Source organism: Oncorhynchus mykiss, chromosome 9, assembly GCF_013265735.2.
Source record: "Oncorhynchus mykiss isolate Arlee chromosome 9, USDA_OmykA_1.1, whole genome shotgun sequence".
NCBI lineage: Eukaryota > Metazoa > Chordata > Actinopteri > Salmoniformes > Salmonidae > Oncorhynchus > Oncorhynchus mykiss.
In genome coordinates, this window is record NC_048573.1 from 328,809 (window position 1) to 347,040 (window position 18,232).

Genomic DNA, 18,232 nt, shown 5'->3' on the forward strand with positions numbered 1-18,232 from the left:
GTTATATAGAGAACATATAGAATATATAGGGTTACATAGAGAACACACATAATATATAGGGTTATACAGAGAACATATAGAATATATAGGGTTATATAGAGAACACACATAATATATAGGGTTATACAGAGAACATATAGAATATATAGGGTTATATAGATAACGTATAGAATATATAGGGTTATACAGAGAACATATAGAACATAAAGGGGTTATACAGAGAACATATATAATATATAGGGTTATATTGGGTTAACATAATATATAGGGTTATATAGAAAACATATATAATATATAGGGTTAGATAGAGAACATATAGAATATATAGGGTTAACATATATAATATATAGGGTTAACATACATAATATATGGGGTTATATAGAGAACATATATAATATATAGGGTTATATAGAGAACACACATAATATATAGGGTTATACAGAGAACATATAGAATATATAGGGTTATATAGATAACGTATAAAATATATAGGGTTATACAGAGAACATATAGAATATAAAGGGGTCATACAGAGAACATATATAATATATAGGGTTATATAGGGTTAACATAATATATAGGGTTATATAGAGAACATATATAATATACAGGGTTATACAGAGAACATATAGAATATATAGGGGTTATACAGAGAACATATATAATATATAGGGTTATATAGAGAACATATGGGTTATAGAGAGAACATATAGAATATATAGGGTTATATAGATAACATATATAATATATAGGGTTAACATATAGAATATATAGGGTTATATAGATAACATATATAATATATAGGGTTAACATAATATATTGGGTTATATAGCGTTAACATATATAATATATAGGGTTATATAGATAACATATATATAATATATAGGGTTAACATATAGAATATATAGGGTTATATAGATAACATATAGAATATATAGGGTTATATAGAGAACATATATAATATACTAGTAATCCTAGCACAAATTCCCTGTTTTAGGTCAGTTAGGATCACCACTTTATTTTAAGAATGTGAAATGTCAGAATAATAGTAGAGAGAATGATTTCTTTCAGCTTGTATTTCTTTCGTCACATTCCCAGTGGGTCAGAAGTTTACAAACACTCAATTAGTATTTGGTAGCATTGCCTTTAAATTGTTTAACTTGGGTCAAACGTTTCGGGTAGCCTTCCACAAGCTGCCCACAATTAGTTGGGCGAATTTTGGTCCATTCCTCCTGAGAGAGCTGATGTAACTGAGTCAGGTTTGTAGGCCTCCTTGCTCACACACGCTTTTTCAGTTCTGCCCACACATTTTCTATAGAATTGAGGTGGCCACTCCAATACCTTGACTTTGTTGTCCTTAAGCAATTTTGCCACAACTTTGGAAGTATGCTTGGGGTCATTGTTCATTTGGAAGACCCTTTTGCGACCAAGCTTTAACTTCCTGACTGATGTCTTGAGATATTGCTTCAATATATCCACACAATTTCCCTTCCTCATGAAGCCATCTATTTTGTGAAGTGCACCAGTCCCTCCTGCAGCAAAGCACCCCCACAACATGATGCTGTCACCCCCGTGCTTCACGGTTGGGATGGTGCTCTTCGGCTTGCAAGCACCCCCCTTATCCTCCAAACATAACGATGGTCATTATGGCCAAACAGTTCTATTTTTGTTTCATCAGACCAAAAGACATTTCTCCAAAAAGTACCATCTTTGTCCCCATGTGCAGTTGCAAACCGTAGTCTGGATTTTTTATGGCGGTTTTGGAGCAGTGGCTTCTTCCTTGCTGAGCGGCCTTTCAGGTTATGTCGATATAGGACTCGTTTTACTGTGGATATAGATACTTTTGTTCCTGTTTCCTCCAGCATCTTCACAAGGTCCTTTGCTGTTGTCCTGGGATTGATTTGCACTTTTCGCACCAAAGTATGATCATCTCTAGGAGACAGAACGCGTCTCCTTCCTGAGCTGTATGACGGCTGCATGGTCCCATGGTGTTTATACTTGCGTAAAATTGTTTGTACAGATGAACGTGGTACCTTCAGGCTTTTGGAAATTGCTCCCAAGGATGAACCAGACTTGTGGAGGTCTACAATTTTCTTCTGAGGTCTTAGCTGATTTCTTTTGATTTTCCCATGATGTCAAGCAAAGAGGCACTGAGTTTGAAGGTCGGCCTTGAAATACATCCACAGGTACACCTCTGATAGGCTAATTGACATAATTTGAGTCAATCAGAAGCTTCTAAAACCATGACATCGTTTTCTGGAATTTTCCAAGTTGTTTAAAGGCACAGTCAACTTAGTGTATGTAAACTTCTGGCTCACAGGAATTGTGATAAAGTGAATTATAAGTGAAATAATCTGTCTGTAAACAATTGTTGGAAAAATTACTTAGGACATCTACTGTGTGCATGACACAACAGACTTGCCAAAACTGCTGTTAGTTAACAAGACATTTGTGGAGTGGTTGAAAAAACGAGTTTTAATGGCTCCAACCTAAGTGTATGTAAAGTTCCTACTTTAACTATATATAGGGTTATATAGTGTGTGTGTGCGTGTGTTTGTGTACTCACGCTCTCTTGCCCTGTACAATATCGATGTAGTCTTCAGATCGAGAGTAGAACCCCTCAGGACTCAGAGCTCCCCAGAAATTAGACCACAGTTTGCCATGTCTGGACAACATGGGGGCTATCACTGACCTGGAGACAGACAGAACATGTTTAGGGTGTAGTGTGTTAGACCACACTATCCCTGACCTGTGGATAAGGAGAGGGCTAGGATATTGGGTTCAGTATTTTAGATTTAATCAGGTAATTGTTTATATTACCTTTCTTTAACTAGGAAAGTCAGTTAAGAACAAATTCGTTTTTAATGACGAAGGCCTAAGAACAGTGGGTTAACTGCCTGACGGCAAAAACTACAGACCTGTATCCCATCTTCCTATAAAACTACAGACCTGTATCCCTTCTTCCTATAAAACTACAGACCTGTATCCCTTCTTCCTATAAAACTACAGACCTGTATTCCTTCTTCCTATAAAACTACAGACCTGTATCCCTTCTTCCTATAAAACTACAGACCTGTATCCCTTCTTCCTATAAAACTACAGACCTGTATCCCTTATTCCTATAAAACTACAGACCTGTATCCCTTCTTCCTATAAAACTACAGACCTGTATCCCTTCTTCCTATAAAACTACAGACCTGTATCCCTTCTCTCTATAAAACTACAGACCTGTATCCCTTCTTCCTATAAAACTACAGACCTGTATCCCATCTTCCTATAAAACTACAGACCTGTATCCCTTCTTCCTATAAAACTACAGACCTGTATCCCTTCTTCCTATAAAACTACAGACCTGTATCCCTTCTTCCTATAAAACTACAGACCTGTATCCCATCTTCCTATAAAACTACAGACCTGTATCCCTTCTTCCTATAAAACTACAGACCTGTATCCCTTCTTCCTATAAAACTACAGACCTGTATCCCTTCTTCCTATAAAACTACAGACCTGTATCCCCTCGTCCTATAAAACTACAGACCCAGTATCCCTTCGCTCTATAAAACTACAGACCCAGTATCCCTTCGCTCTATAAAACTACAGACCTGTATCCCTTCTTCCTATAAAACTACAGACCTGTATCCCTTCTTCCTATAAAACTACAGACCCAGTATCCCCTCTTCCTATAAAACTACAGACCCAGTATCCCTTCGCTCTATAAAACTACAGACCTGTATCCCTTCTTCCTATAAAACTACAGACCTGTATCCCTTCTCCCTATAAAACTACAGACCTGTGTCCCTTCTTCCTATAAAACTACAGACCTGTGTCCCTTCTTCCTATAAAACTACAGACCTGTATCCCATCTCCCTATAAAACTACAGACCTGTATCCCTTCTCCCTATAAAACTACAGACCTGTGTCCCTTCTTCCTATAAAACTACAGACCTGTATCCCATCTCCCTATAAACCTACAGACCTGTATCCCTTCTCCCTATAAAACTACAGACCTGTATCCCATCTCCCTATAAAACTACAGACCTGTATCCCTTCTCCCTATAAAACTACAGACCTGTATCCCTTCTCCCTATAAAACTACAGACCTGTGTCCCATCTTCCTATAAAACTACAGACCTGTATCCCTTCTCCCTATAAAACTACAGACCTGTGTCCCTTCTTCCTATAAAACTACAGACCTGTATCCCATCTTCCTATAAAACTACAGACCTGTATCCCATCTTCCTATAAAACTATAGACCTGTATCCCTTCTCTCTATAAAACTACAGACCGTGTACCTTCTTCCTATAAAACTACAGACCGTGTACCTTCTTCCTATAAAACCATGGTGCTTAGGCTACATACAGTAGTGAGGCTATCTACAGTAGCTAGGAAATATACAGTAGAGAGGCTTTATACAGCAGAGAGGCTATATACAGTAGTGAGGCTATATACAGTAGCGAGGCTATATACAGTAGCGAGGCTATCTACAGTAGCGAGGCTATATACAGTAGCTAGGAAATATACAGTAGAGAGGCTTTATACAGCAGAGAGGCTATATACAGTAGTGAGGCTATATACAGTAGAGAGTATATCTACAGTAGAGAGGCTATATACAGTAGCTAGGCTATATACAGTAGAGAGCCTATATACAGTAGCGAGGCTATATACAGTAGAGAGGCTATATACAGTAGAGAGGCTATATACAGTAGCGAGGCTATATACAGTAGAGAGTATATCTACAGTAGAGAGGCTATATACAGTAGCTAGGCTATATACAGTAGAGAGCCTATATACAGTAGCGAGGCTATATACAGTAGAGAGGCTATATACAGTAGAGAGGCTATATACAGTAGCGAGGCTATATACAGTAGCGAGGCTATATACAGTAGAGAGGCTATATACAGGCACCGGTTAGTCAGGCTGATTGAGGTAGCATGTACATGTAGATATGGTTAAAGTGACTATGCATATATGATGAACAGAGAGTAGCAGTAGCGGATGGCGGGTTGGTGGGTGGCGGGACACAATGCAGATCGTCGGGTAGCCATTTGGTTACCTATTCAGGAATCTTATTTCTTGGGGGTAAAAACTGTTGAGAAGCCTTTCTGTCCTAGACTTGGCACTCCGGTACCGTTTGCCATGCGGTAGTAGAGAGAACAGTCTATGACTGAGGTGGCTGGGGTCTTTGACAATACTATGACTGTGATATGTGGTTGTCCCACCTAGCTATCTGAAGGTGAATGTCCTGACTATGACTGGTCCACCTAGCTATCTGAAGGTGAATGTCCTGACTATGACTGGTCCACCTAGCTATCTGAAGATGAATGTACTGACTATGACTGGTCCACCTAGCTATCTGAAGGTGAATGTACTGACTATGACTGGTCCACCTAGCTATCTGAAGATGAATGTACTGACTATGACTGGTCCACCTAGCTATCTGAAGATGAATGTACTGACTATGACTGGTCCACCTAGCTATCTGAAGATGAATGTACTGACTATGACTGGTCCACCTAGCTATTTGAAGATGAATGTACTGACTATGACTGGTCCACATAGCTATCTGAAGATGAATGTCCTGACTATGACTGGTCCACCTAGCTATCTGAAGATGAATGTACTGACTATGACTGGTCCACCTAGCTATCTGAAGATGAATGTACTGACTATGACTGGTCCACCTAGCTATCTGAAGATGAATGTCCTGACTATGACTGGTCCACCTAGCTATCTGAAGATGAATGTCCTGACTATGACTGGTCCACCTAGCTATCTGGAGATGAATGTACTGACTATGACCGCACCAACAGATCCACAGATAGTGCAATCTCTATTCACTCCACACTGCCCTTTCCCACCTGGACAAAAGGAACACCTATGTGAGAATGCTATTCATTGACTACAGCTCAGCATTCAACACCATATTGCCCTCAAAGCTCATAACTAAGCTAAGGACCCTGGGACTAAACACCTCCCTCCTCAACTGGATCCTGGACTTCCTGAAATGCCGCCCACAGGTGGTAAGGTTAGGTAACAACACATCTGCTACGCTGATCCTCAACACAGGGGCCCTCAGGGGTGCGTGCTCAGTCCCCTCCTGTACTCCCTGTTCACCCATGACTGCACGGCCAAGCACGACTCCAACACCATCATTAAGTTTGCCGATGACACAACAGTGGTAGGCCTGATCACCGATAAGACAGCCTATAGGGAGGAGGTCAGAGATCTGGTCATGTGGCGCCAGGACAACAAACTCTCCCTCAACGTGACGAAGACAAAGGAGATGATTATGGACTACAGCAAAAGGAGGACCGAGCACACCCCCATTCTCATCAACAGGGCTGCCAGTGGAGCAGGTTGAAAGCTTCAAGTTCCTTGGTGTCCACATCACCAACAAACTATCATGGTCCAAAAACACTAAGACAGTTGAGAAGAGGGCACAACAACGCCTGTTCTCCCTCAGGAGAGAAAATATTTGGCATGGGTCCTCAGATCCTCAAAAGGTTCTACAGCTGCACCATCAATAGCATTGCATCACTGCCTGGTACGGAAACTGCTCGGCCTCCGACCGCAAGGCACTACAGAGGGTACTGCAAACAGCCCAGTACATCAGTGGGGCCTAGCTTCATGCCATCCAGGACCTCTATATAAGGAAAAATCAGATAAAGGGACTACAAATTGCCAAAGACTCCGGCCACACCAGTCATAGACTGTTCTCTCTGCTTCTTAACAGCTTCTACCCCCAAGCCATAAGACTCTTGAACAGCTAATCAAAGTCACTTTAACTCTACCTACATGTACATATTACCTCAACTAACCGGTGCCAATGCACATTGTCTCTGAACCGTAACACCCTGTATATAGCCTCCACATTGACTCTGTACCAGTACCCCCTGTATATAGCCTCCACATTGACTCTGTACCGTAATACCCTGTATATAGCCTCCACAATGACTCTGTACCGTAACACCCTGTATATAGCCTCCACATTGACTCCGTACCGTAATACCCTGTATATAGCCTCCACATTGACTCTGTACCGGTACCCCCTGTATATAGCAACACCCTGTATATAGCCTGCACATTGACTCTGTACCGTAATACCCTGTATATAGCCTCCACATTGACTCTGTACCGTAACACCCTGTATATAGCCTCCACATTGACTCTGTACCGGTACCCCCTGTATATAGCAACACCCTGTATATAGCCTCCACATTGACTCTGTACCGTAATACCCTGTATATAGCCTCCACATTGACTCTGTACCGTAATACCCTGTATATAGCCTCCACATTGACTCTGTACCGGTACCCCCTGTATATAGCAACACCCTGTATATAGCCTGCACATTGACTCTGTACCGTAATACCCTGTATATAGCCTCCACATTGACTCTGTACCGTAACACCCTGTATATAGCCTCCACATTGACTCTGTACCGGTACCCCCTGTATATAGCAACACCCTGTATATAGCCTCCACATTGACTCTGTACCGTAATACCCTGTATATAGCCTCCACATTGACTCTGTACCGTAACACCCTGTATATAGCCTCCACATTGACTCTGTACCGTAATACCCTGTATATAGCCTCCACATTGACTCTGTACCGTAACACCCTGTATATAGCCTCCACATTGACTCTGTACCATAACACCCTGTATATAGCCTCCACATTGACTCTGTACCGGTACCCACTGTATATAGCCTCCACAATGACTCTGTACCATAACACCCTGTATATAGCCTCCACATTGACTCTGTACCATAACACCCTGTATATAGCCTCCACATTGACTCTGTACCGGTACCCACTGTATATAGCCTCCACAATGACTCTGTACCATAACACCCTGTATATAGCCTCCACATTGACTCTGTACCGGTACCCCCTGTATATAGCCTCCACAATGACTCTGTACCATAACACCCTGTATATAGCCTCCACATTGACTCTGTACCGTAATACCCTGTATATAGCCTCCACATTGACTCTGTACCGTAACACCCTGTATATAGCCTCCACATTGACTCTGTACCGTAATACCCTGTATATAGCCTCCACATTGACTCTGTACCGTAACACCCTGTATATAGCCTCCACATTGACTCTGTACCGGTACCCCCTGTATATAGCCTCCACATTGATTCTGTACCGTAATACCCTGTATATAGCCTCCACATTGACTCTGTACCGGTACCCCCTGTATATAGCCTCCACATTGACTCTGTACCGTAACACCCTGTATATAGCCTCCACATTGACTCTGTACCAGTATCCCCTGTATATAGCCTCCACATTGACTCTGTACCGTAACACCCTGTATATAGCCTTCACATTGACTCTGTACCGTAATACCCTGTATATAGCCTCCACATTGACTCTGTACCGTAACACCCTGTATATAGCCTCCACATTGACTCTGTACCGGTACCCACTGTATATAGCAACACCCTGTATATAGCCTCCACATTGACTCTGTACCGTAATACCCTGTATATAGCCTCCACATTGACTCTGTACCGTAACACCCTGTATATAGCCTCCACATTGACTCTGTACCGTAATACCCTGTATATAGCCTCCACATTGACTCTGTACCGTAACACCCTGTATATAGCCTCCACATTGACTCTGTACCATAACACCCTGTATATAGCCTCCACATTGACTCTGTACCGGTACCCACTGTATATAGCCTCCACAATGACTCTGTACCATAACACCCTGTATATAGCCTCCACATTGACTCTGTACCATAACACCCTGTATATAGCCTCCACATTGACTCTGTACCGGTACCCACTGTATATAGCCTCCACAATGACTCTGTACCATAACACCCTGTATATAGCCTCCACATTGACTCTGTACCGGTACCCCCTGTATATAGCCTCCACAATGACTCTGTACCATAACACCCTGTATATAGCCTCCACATTGACTCTGTACCGTAATACCCTGTATATAGCCTCCACATTGACTCTGTACCGTAACACCCTGTATATAGCCTCCACATTGACTCTGTACCGTAATACCCTGTATATAGCCTCCACATTGACTCTGTACCGTAACACCCTGTATATAGCCTCCACATTGACTCTGTACCGGTACCCCCTGTATATAGCCTCCACATTGATTCTGTACCGTAATACCCTGTATATAGCCTCCACATTGACTCTGTACCGGTACCCCCTGTATATAGCCTCCACATTGACTCTGTACCGTAACACCCTGTATATAGCCTCCACATTGACTCTGTACCAGTATCCCCTGTATATAGCCTCCACATTGACTCTGTACCGTAACACCCTGTATATAGCCTCCACATTGACTCTGTATCGTAACACCCTGTATATAGCCTCCACATTGACTCTGTACCGTAATATCCTGTATATAGCCTCCACATTGACTCTGTACCGTAACACCCTGTATATAGCCTCCACATTGACTCTGTACCGGTACCCCCTGTATATAGCCTCCACAATGACTCTGTACCGTAACACCCTGTATATAGCCTCCACATTGACTCTGTACCGGTACCCCCTGTATATAGCAACACCCTGTATATAGCCTCCACATTGACTCTGTACCGTAATACCCTGTATATAGCCTCCACATTGACTCTGTACCGTAACACCCTGTATATAGCCTCCACATTGACTCTGTACCGTAACACCCTGTATATAGCCTCCACATTGACTCTGTACCGTAATACCCTGTATATAGCCTCCACATTGACTCTGTACCGTAACACCCTGTATATAGCCTCCACATTGACTCTGTACCGGTACCCCCTGTATATAGCAACACCCTGTATATAGCCTGCACATTGACTCTGTACCGTAATACCCTGTATATAGCCTCCACATTGACTCTGTACCGTAACACCCTGTATATAGCCTCCACATTGACTCTGTACCGGTACCCCCTGTATATAGCAACACCCTGTATATAGCCTCCACATTGACTCTGTACCGTAATACCCTGTATATAGCCTCCACATTGACTCTGTACCGGTACCCCCTGTATATAGCAACACCCTGTATATAGCCTCCACATTGACTCTGTACCGTAATACCCTGTATATAGCCTCCACATTGACTCTGTACCGTAACACCCTGTATATAGCCTTCACATTGACTCTGTACCGTAATACCCTGTATATAGCCTCCACATTGACTCTGTACCGTAACACCCTGTATATAGCCTCCACATTGACTCTGTACCGGTACCCACTGTATATAGCAACACCCTGTATATAGCCTCCACATTGACTCTGTACCGTAATACCCTGTATATAGCCTCCACATTGACTCTGTACCGTAACACCCTGTATATAGCCTCCACATTGACTCTGTACCGTAATACCCTGTATATAGCCTCCACATTGACTCTGTACCGTAACACCCTGTATATAGCCTCCACATTGACTCTGTACCGGTACCCCCTGTATATAGCCTCCACATTGACTCTGTACCGTAATACCCTGTATATAGCCTCCACATTGACTCTGTACCGGTACCCCCTGTATATAGCAACACCCTGTATATAGCCTCCACATTGACTCTGTACCGTAATACCCTGTATATAGCCTCCACATTGACTCTGTACCGTAACACCCTGTATATAGCCTCCACATTGACTCTGTACCGTAACACCCTGTATATAGCCTCCACATTGACTCTGTACCGTAATACCCTGTATATAGCCTCCACATTGACTCTGTACCGTAACACCCTGTATATAGCCTCCACATTGACTCTGTACCGGTACCCCCTGTATATAGCAACACCCTGTATATAGCCTGCACATTGACTCTGTACCGTAATACCCTGTATATAGCCTCCACATTGACTCTGTACCGTAACACCCTGTATATAGCCTCCACATTGACTCTGTACCGGTACCCCCTGTATATAGCAACACCCTGTATATAGCCTCCACATTGACTCTGTACCGTAATACCCTGTATATAGCCTCCACATTGACTCTGTACCGTAACACCCTGTATATAGCCTTCACATTGACTCTGTACCGTAATACCCTGTATATAGCCTCCACATTGACTCTGTACCGTAACACCCTGTATATAGCCTCCACATTGACTCTGTACCGGTACCCACTGTATATAGCAACACCCTGTATATAGCCTCCACATTGACTCTGTACCGTAATACCCTGTATATAGCCTCCACATTGACTCTGTACCGTAACACCCTGTATATAGCCTCCACATTGACTCTGTACCGTAATACCCTGTATATAGCCTCCACATTGACTCTGTACCGTAACACCCTGTATATAGCCTCCACATTGACTCTGTACCGGTACCCCCTGTATATAGCCTCCACATTGACTCTGTACCGTAATACCCTGTATATAGCCTCCACATTGACTCTGTACCGGTACCCCCTGTATATAGCCTCCACATTGACTCTGTACCGTAACACCCTGTATATAGCCTCCACATTGACTCTGTACCAGTATCCCCTGTATATAGCCTCCACATTGACTCTGTACCGTAACACCCTGTATATAGCCTCCACATTGACTCTGTACCAGTATCCCCTGTATATAGCCTCCACATTGACTCTGTACCGTAATACCCTGTATATAGCCTCCACATTGACTCTGTACCGTAACACCCTGTATATAGCCTCCACATTGACTCTGTACCGGTACCCCCTGTATATAGCCTCCACAATGACTCTGTACCGTAACACCCTGTATATAGCCTCCACATTGACTCTGTACCGGTACCCCCTGTATATAGCAACACCCTGTATATAGCCTCCACATTGACTCTGTACCGTAATACCCTGTATATAGCCTCCACATTGACTCTGTACCGTAACACCCTGTATATAGCCTCCACATTGACTCTGTACCGTAACACCCTGTATATAGCCTCCACATTGACTCTGTACCGTAATACCCTGTATATAGCCTCCACATTGACTCTGTACCATAACACCCTGTATATAGCCTCCACATTGACTCTGTACCGGTACCCCCTGTATATAGCCTCCACATTGACTCTGTACCGTAATACCCTGTATATAGCCTCCACATTTGACTCTGTACCGGTACCCCCTGTATATAGCCTCCACATTGACTCTGTACCGTAACACCCTGTATATAGCCTCCACATTGACTCTGTACAGGTACCCCCTGTATATAGCCTCCACATTGACTCTGTACCAGTACCCCCTGTATATAGCCTCCACACTGACTCTGTACCAGTACACCCTGTATATAGCCTCTACATTGACTCTGTACCGGTACCCCCTGTATATAGCCTCCACATTGACTCTGTACCGTAACCCCTGCTATTGTTATTTTACTGCTGCTGTTTAATTATTTGTTACTTTTATTTTCTACTTATCTATTTTTTACCTAACACTTATTTTTTTCTTAACTTCTTAATTGTTGGTTAAGGGCTGTTGTATTCGGCAGACGTGACAAATAAAATGAGATTTAATTTGATTTGAAAGACATCCTTCCTAACTCAGTTGCCGGAGAGGACAGAAACCGCTCAGGGATTTCACCATGAGACCAATGGTAACTTTAAAACAGTTACAGAGTTTAATGGCTGTCGTAGGAGAAAACTGAGGATGGATCCAGAACATTGTAGTTACTCCACAATACTAACCTAAATGACAGAGTGAAAAGAAGGAAGCCTGTACAGAATAAAAATATTCCAAAACACGCATCCTGTAACAAGGCACTAAAGTAATACTGCAACAAAACATGTAGCAAAGCAATTCACTTTGTGTCCTGAATACAAAGTGTTATGTTTGGAGAAGATACAACACATCACTGAGTACCACTCTTCATATTTTTAAGCATAGTAGTGGCTGCATCAAGCTTGTCATCGTTAAGCTTGTCATCGTTAAGGACTGGGGAGCTTTTCAGGATGAAAGACACTGGGAGATGAATTCACCTTTCAGCAGGACAATAGCCTAAAACACAAGGCCAAATAAACACTGGAGTTGCTTACCAAGATGACAGTGAACGTTCCTGAATAGCCAAATTACAGTTTTGACTTAAATCTACTTTAAAATCTATGGCAATACCTGAAAAAGGATGTCTTGCAATGATCAACAACCAATTTGACAGAGCTTAAAGAATTTTGAAAAAAATAATGGGCAAATGTTGTACAATCCAGGTGTGGCAAGCTCTTAGAGACCCAGGTGCTGCGAAAGGTGCCTGTACAATGTACTGACTCAGGGGTGTGCATTCTTATGTAAATTAGATATTTCGGTGTTTAATTTTCACAACATTTCTGAAAACATGTTTCCACTTGGTCATTATGGGGTATTGTATATAAATGAGTGAGAAATCTATTTAATATCTATTAAAATCTATTTGAATTCAGGCTGGAACAACATGTGGAATAAGTCAAGGGGTAAGAATTAATTCTGCTGGGTGTTGGGCGTAGTCTGTAGGGTTTAGGGTGTAGTGTGTGAGCATAGTGCGTAGTCTGTAGGGTTTAGGGTGTAGTGTGTGGCCGTAGTGCATAGTCTGTAGGGTTTAGGGTGTAGTGTGTGGCCGTAGTGCGTAGTCTGTAGGGTTTAGGGTGTAGTGTGTGGGCGTAGTCTGTAGGGTTTAGGGTGTAGTGTGTGGCCGTAGTGCGTAGTCTGTAGGGTTTAGGGTGTAGTGTGTGGGCTTAGTCTGTAGGGTTTAGGGTGTAGTGTGTGGGCGTAGTGCGTAGTGCGTAGTCTGTAGGGTTTAGGGTGTAGTGTGTGGGCGTAGTGCGTAGTCTGTAGGGTTTAGGGTGTAGTGTGTGGCCGTAGTGCGTAGTCTGTAGGGTTTAGGGTGTAGTGTGTGGGCGTAGTGCGTAGTCTGTAGGGTTTAGGGTGTAGTGTGTGGGCGTAGTGCGTAGTCTGTACGGTTTAGGGTGTAGTGTGTGGGCGTAGTGCGTAGGGTGTAGTGTGTGGGCGTAGTGCGTAGTCTGTAGGGTTTAGGGTGTAGTGTGTGGCCGTAGTGCGTAGTCTGTAGGGTTTAGGGTGTAGTGTGTGGGCGTAGTGCGTAGTCTGTAGGGCTTAGGGTGTAGTGTGTGGCCGTAGTGCGTAGTCTGTAGGGTTTAGGGTGTAGTGTGTGGGCGTAGTGCGTAGTCTGTAGGGTTTAGGGTGTGGAATAAGTCAAGGGGTATGAATACTTTAGGAAGGCAAGATGACAACATCAAGGTTAGTATGTAGGGTGTAGTGTGTAGTCTGTACGGTGTAATCTGTAGGGTGTAGTCTGTAGGGTGTAGTTTGTAGGGTGTAGTCTGTACGGTGTAGTCTGTAGGGTGTATTCTGTAGGGTGTAGTCTGTAGGGTGTAGTCTGTACGGTGTAGTCTGTACGGTGTAGGGTGTAGTCTGTACGGTGTAATCTGTAGGGTGTAGTCTGTAGGGTGTAGTCTGTACGGTGTAGTCTGTAGGGTGTAGGGTGTAGTCTGTACGGTGTAGTTTGTAGTGTGTGGTGTGTAGTCTGTAGGGTGTATTCTGTACGGTGTAGGGTGTACGGTGTAATCTGTAGGGTGTAGGGTGTCATCTGTAGGGTGTAGTCTGTAGGGTGTAGTGTGTAGTCTGTAGGGTGAAGGATTCTTACTTGTTCTCTTCTATAAGGATACGGAGAACATCAGGGTTGACGATGACAACATCAGCATCGATACTGAAGTAGTAATCACACTGACTGTCCTTCTTACACGCCTCCCTACACACACACACACACACAAGACACAACACAGACACAACACACACACACAAGACACAACACAGACACAACACAGACACAACACACACACACACACACACACACAACACAGACACAACACAGACACAACACAGACACAACACAGACACAACACAGACACAACACAGACACAACACACACACACACACAACACAGACACAACACAGACACAACACAGACACAACACAGACACAACACAGACACAACACAGACACAACACAGACACAACACACAACACAGACACAACACAGACAGAACACAGACACCACAGACACAACACAGACACAACACACAACACAGACACAACACAGACACAACACACAACACAGACACAACACAGACACAACACACAACACAGACACAACACAGACACAACACACAACACAGACACAACACAGACAACACAGACACAACACAGAAACAACACAGACACAACACAGACACAACACAGACACAACACAGACACAACACAGACACAACACAGACACAACACACACACACACAACACACAACACAGACAACACAGACACAACACAGAAACAACACAGACACAACACAGACACAACACAGACACAACACAGACACAACACAGGTTACATGAATGGTTATGCAGGTTTCTAAGCAGCTCATTGTAACAATAACAGTGTTAGGGTTCCCCCCTCATGTTCTAAGCAGCTCATTGTTACAATAACAGTGTTAGGGTTCCCTCATGTTCTAAGCAGCTCATTCTAACAATAACAGTGTTCAGGGTTCCCCCCTCATGTTCTAAGGAATAGTTCTAGGTGTAATCCTCACACAGCCATGGTTCTAGCCTGGTCCTGTTGTAGGTTCTCCTCCGGTCCGACCAGCCTGGCGTCAGGGAACAGAACACGATGCCTCTCCCAGAAGCGCTGAATGTTCTGCTCATGATACACCACCTAACACGCACAGCATCACACAGCATTAAACACAATCTCATAGCATTAAACACAATCTCACAGCATTAAACACAATCTCACAGCATTAAACACAATCTCACAGCATTAAACACAATCTCACAGCATTAAACACAATCTCACAGCATTAAACACAATCTCACACCATTACACACCATTACACACAATCTCACAGCATTAAACACAATCTCACAGCATTAAACAATCTCACAGCATTAAACACAATCTCACAGCATTAAACAATCTCACAGCATTAAACACAATCTCACAGCATTAAACAATCTCACACAATCTCACAGCATTAAACAATCTCACACAATCTCACACCATTACACACAATCTCACAGCATTAAACACAATCTCACACCATTACACACAATCTCACACAATCTCACAGCATTAAACACAATCTCACACCATTACACACAATCTCACAGCATTAAACACAATCTCACACCATTACACACAATCTCACAGCATCACACAGCATTAAACACAATCTCACAGCATCACACAGCATTAAACACAATCTCACACAATCTCACAGCATTAAACACAATCTCACACCATTACACACAATCTCACAGCATCACACACAATCTCACAGCATCAAACACAATCTCACACAATCTCACAGCATTAAACACAATCTCACACCATTAAACACAATCTCACACCATTACACACAATCTCACACAATCTCACACCATTACACACAATCTCACAGCATCACACAGCATTAAACACAATCTCACACAATCTCACAGCATTAAACACAATCTCACACCATCTCACACCATCTCCCACGGTTAAAACCTTTAAAAGTCTAAGCCGTGGGGGGGGGTGCTAAACTGACAGGTGTAATTGAAGAAGGTCACAGATCATTTAGCAATGTGATGTTGAATTGTAAGACCCCTTTAGGTATCGACAAACTATTTCACTTCATGATTTGATAACATATTGAATTTGGTCACTTTTGAATGCTGGTGGTGCTTTCACTCTAGTGGTAGCATGAGACGGAGTCTACAACCCACACAAGTGGCTCAGGTAGTGCAGCTCATCCAGGATGGTACATCAATGCGAGCTGTGGCAAGAAGGTTTGCTGTGTCTGTCAGCGTAGTGTCCAGAGCATGGAGGCGCTACCAGGATACAGGCCAGTACATCAGGAGACATGGAGGAGGCAGTAGGAGGGCAACAACCCAGCAGCAGGACCGCTACATCCACCTTTGTGCAAGGAGGAGCAGGAGGAGCACTGCCAGAGCCCTGGAAAATGACCTCCAGCAGGCCACAAATGTACATGTGTCTGCTCAAACGGTCAGAAACAGACTCCATGAGGGTGGTATGAGGGACCGACATCCACAGGTGGGGTTTGTGCTTACAGCCCAACACCGTGCAGGACGTTTGGCATTTGCCAGAGAACACCAAGATTGGCAAATTCGCTACTGGCGCCCTGTGCTCTTCACAGATGAAAGCAGGATCACACTGAGCACATGTGACAGACGTGACAGAGTCTGGAGACACCGTGGAGAACGTTCTGCTGCCTGCAACATCCGCCAGCATGACCGGTTTGGCGGTGGGTCAGTCATGGTGTGGGGTGGCATTTATTTGGGGGGCCGCACAGGCCTCCATGTGCTCGCCAGAGGTTGCCTGACTGCCATTAGATACCGAGATGAGATCCTCAGACCCCTTGTGAGACCATATGCTGGTGCGGTTGGCCCTGTGTTCCTGCTAATGCAAGACAATGCTAGACCTCATATGGCTGGAGTGTGTCAGCAGTTCCTGCAAGGGGAAGGCATTGCTGCTATGGTCTGGCCCGCCCGTTCCCCAGACCTGAATCCAATTGAGCACATCTGGGACATCATGTCTCTCTCCATCCACCAATCCCACGTTGCACCACAGACTATCCAGGAGTTGGCGGATGCTTTAGTCCAGGTCTGGGAGGAGATCCCTCAGGAGACCATCCGCCTCCTCATCAGGAGCATGCCCAGGTGTTGTAGGGAGGTCATACAGGCACGTGGAGGCCCCACACACTACTGAGCCTCATTTTGACTTGTTTTAAGGACATTACATCAAAGTTGGATCAGCCTGTAGTGTGGTTTTCCACTTTAATTTTGAGTGTGACTCCAAATCCAGACCTCCATGGGTTCCATTGATCATTTTTGTGTGATTTTGTTGTCAGCACATTCAACTATGTAAAGAAAAAAGTATTTAATAAGAATATTTCATTCATTCAGATCTAGGATGTGTTATTTTAGTGTTCCCTTAATTTTTTTGAGCAGTGTATATCTCCATACTACCATTCATTTGTATGGGTTACCTTCAGACGAGTCCTGTGAAACTTGTAGGATGGTGTGATGTGTGTGTACCTACGTTGTTGTGTATAAACAGTCTGATGCGGCTGGTTGGGTAGTTGAGGGTGGTCAGTCTCTCTAGAAACTCTTCCAGGAAGGGAGTCGGCTGAACGATGAACACAGACACATACACCAGGGGCATGTCTTCATCCTACACAGAGACAGAGAGACATGAACACAGAGACAGACACACACCA

General features: G+C 43.6%; 1 protein-coding gene across 2 annotated transcripts in view; it reads right to left on the minus strand.

Annotated features, from left to right (window-relative positions):
• plod3 (procollagen-lysine, 2-oxoglutarate 5-dioxygenase 3) overlaps window positions 1–18,232 on the minus strand; it is a 76,930-nt gene that overhangs the window by 19,796 nt on the left and 38,902 nt on the right. For both annotated transcript variants that reach the window (XM_036986991.1, XM_036986990.1), the window contains exons 9-12: window positions 18,055–18,186; window positions 15,545–15,666; window positions 14,606–14,710; window positions 2,567–2,692 (exon numbers count right to left, since the gene is read on the minus strand). In XM_036986991.1, the coding sequence (XP_036842886.1) occupies window positions 2,567–2,692; window positions 14,606–14,710; window positions 15,545–15,666; window positions 18,055–18,186 (485 nt within the window). The remainder of the gene's footprint in view (window positions 1–2,566; window positions 2,693–14,605; window positions 14,711–15,544; window positions 15,667–18,054; window positions 18,187–18,232) is intronic.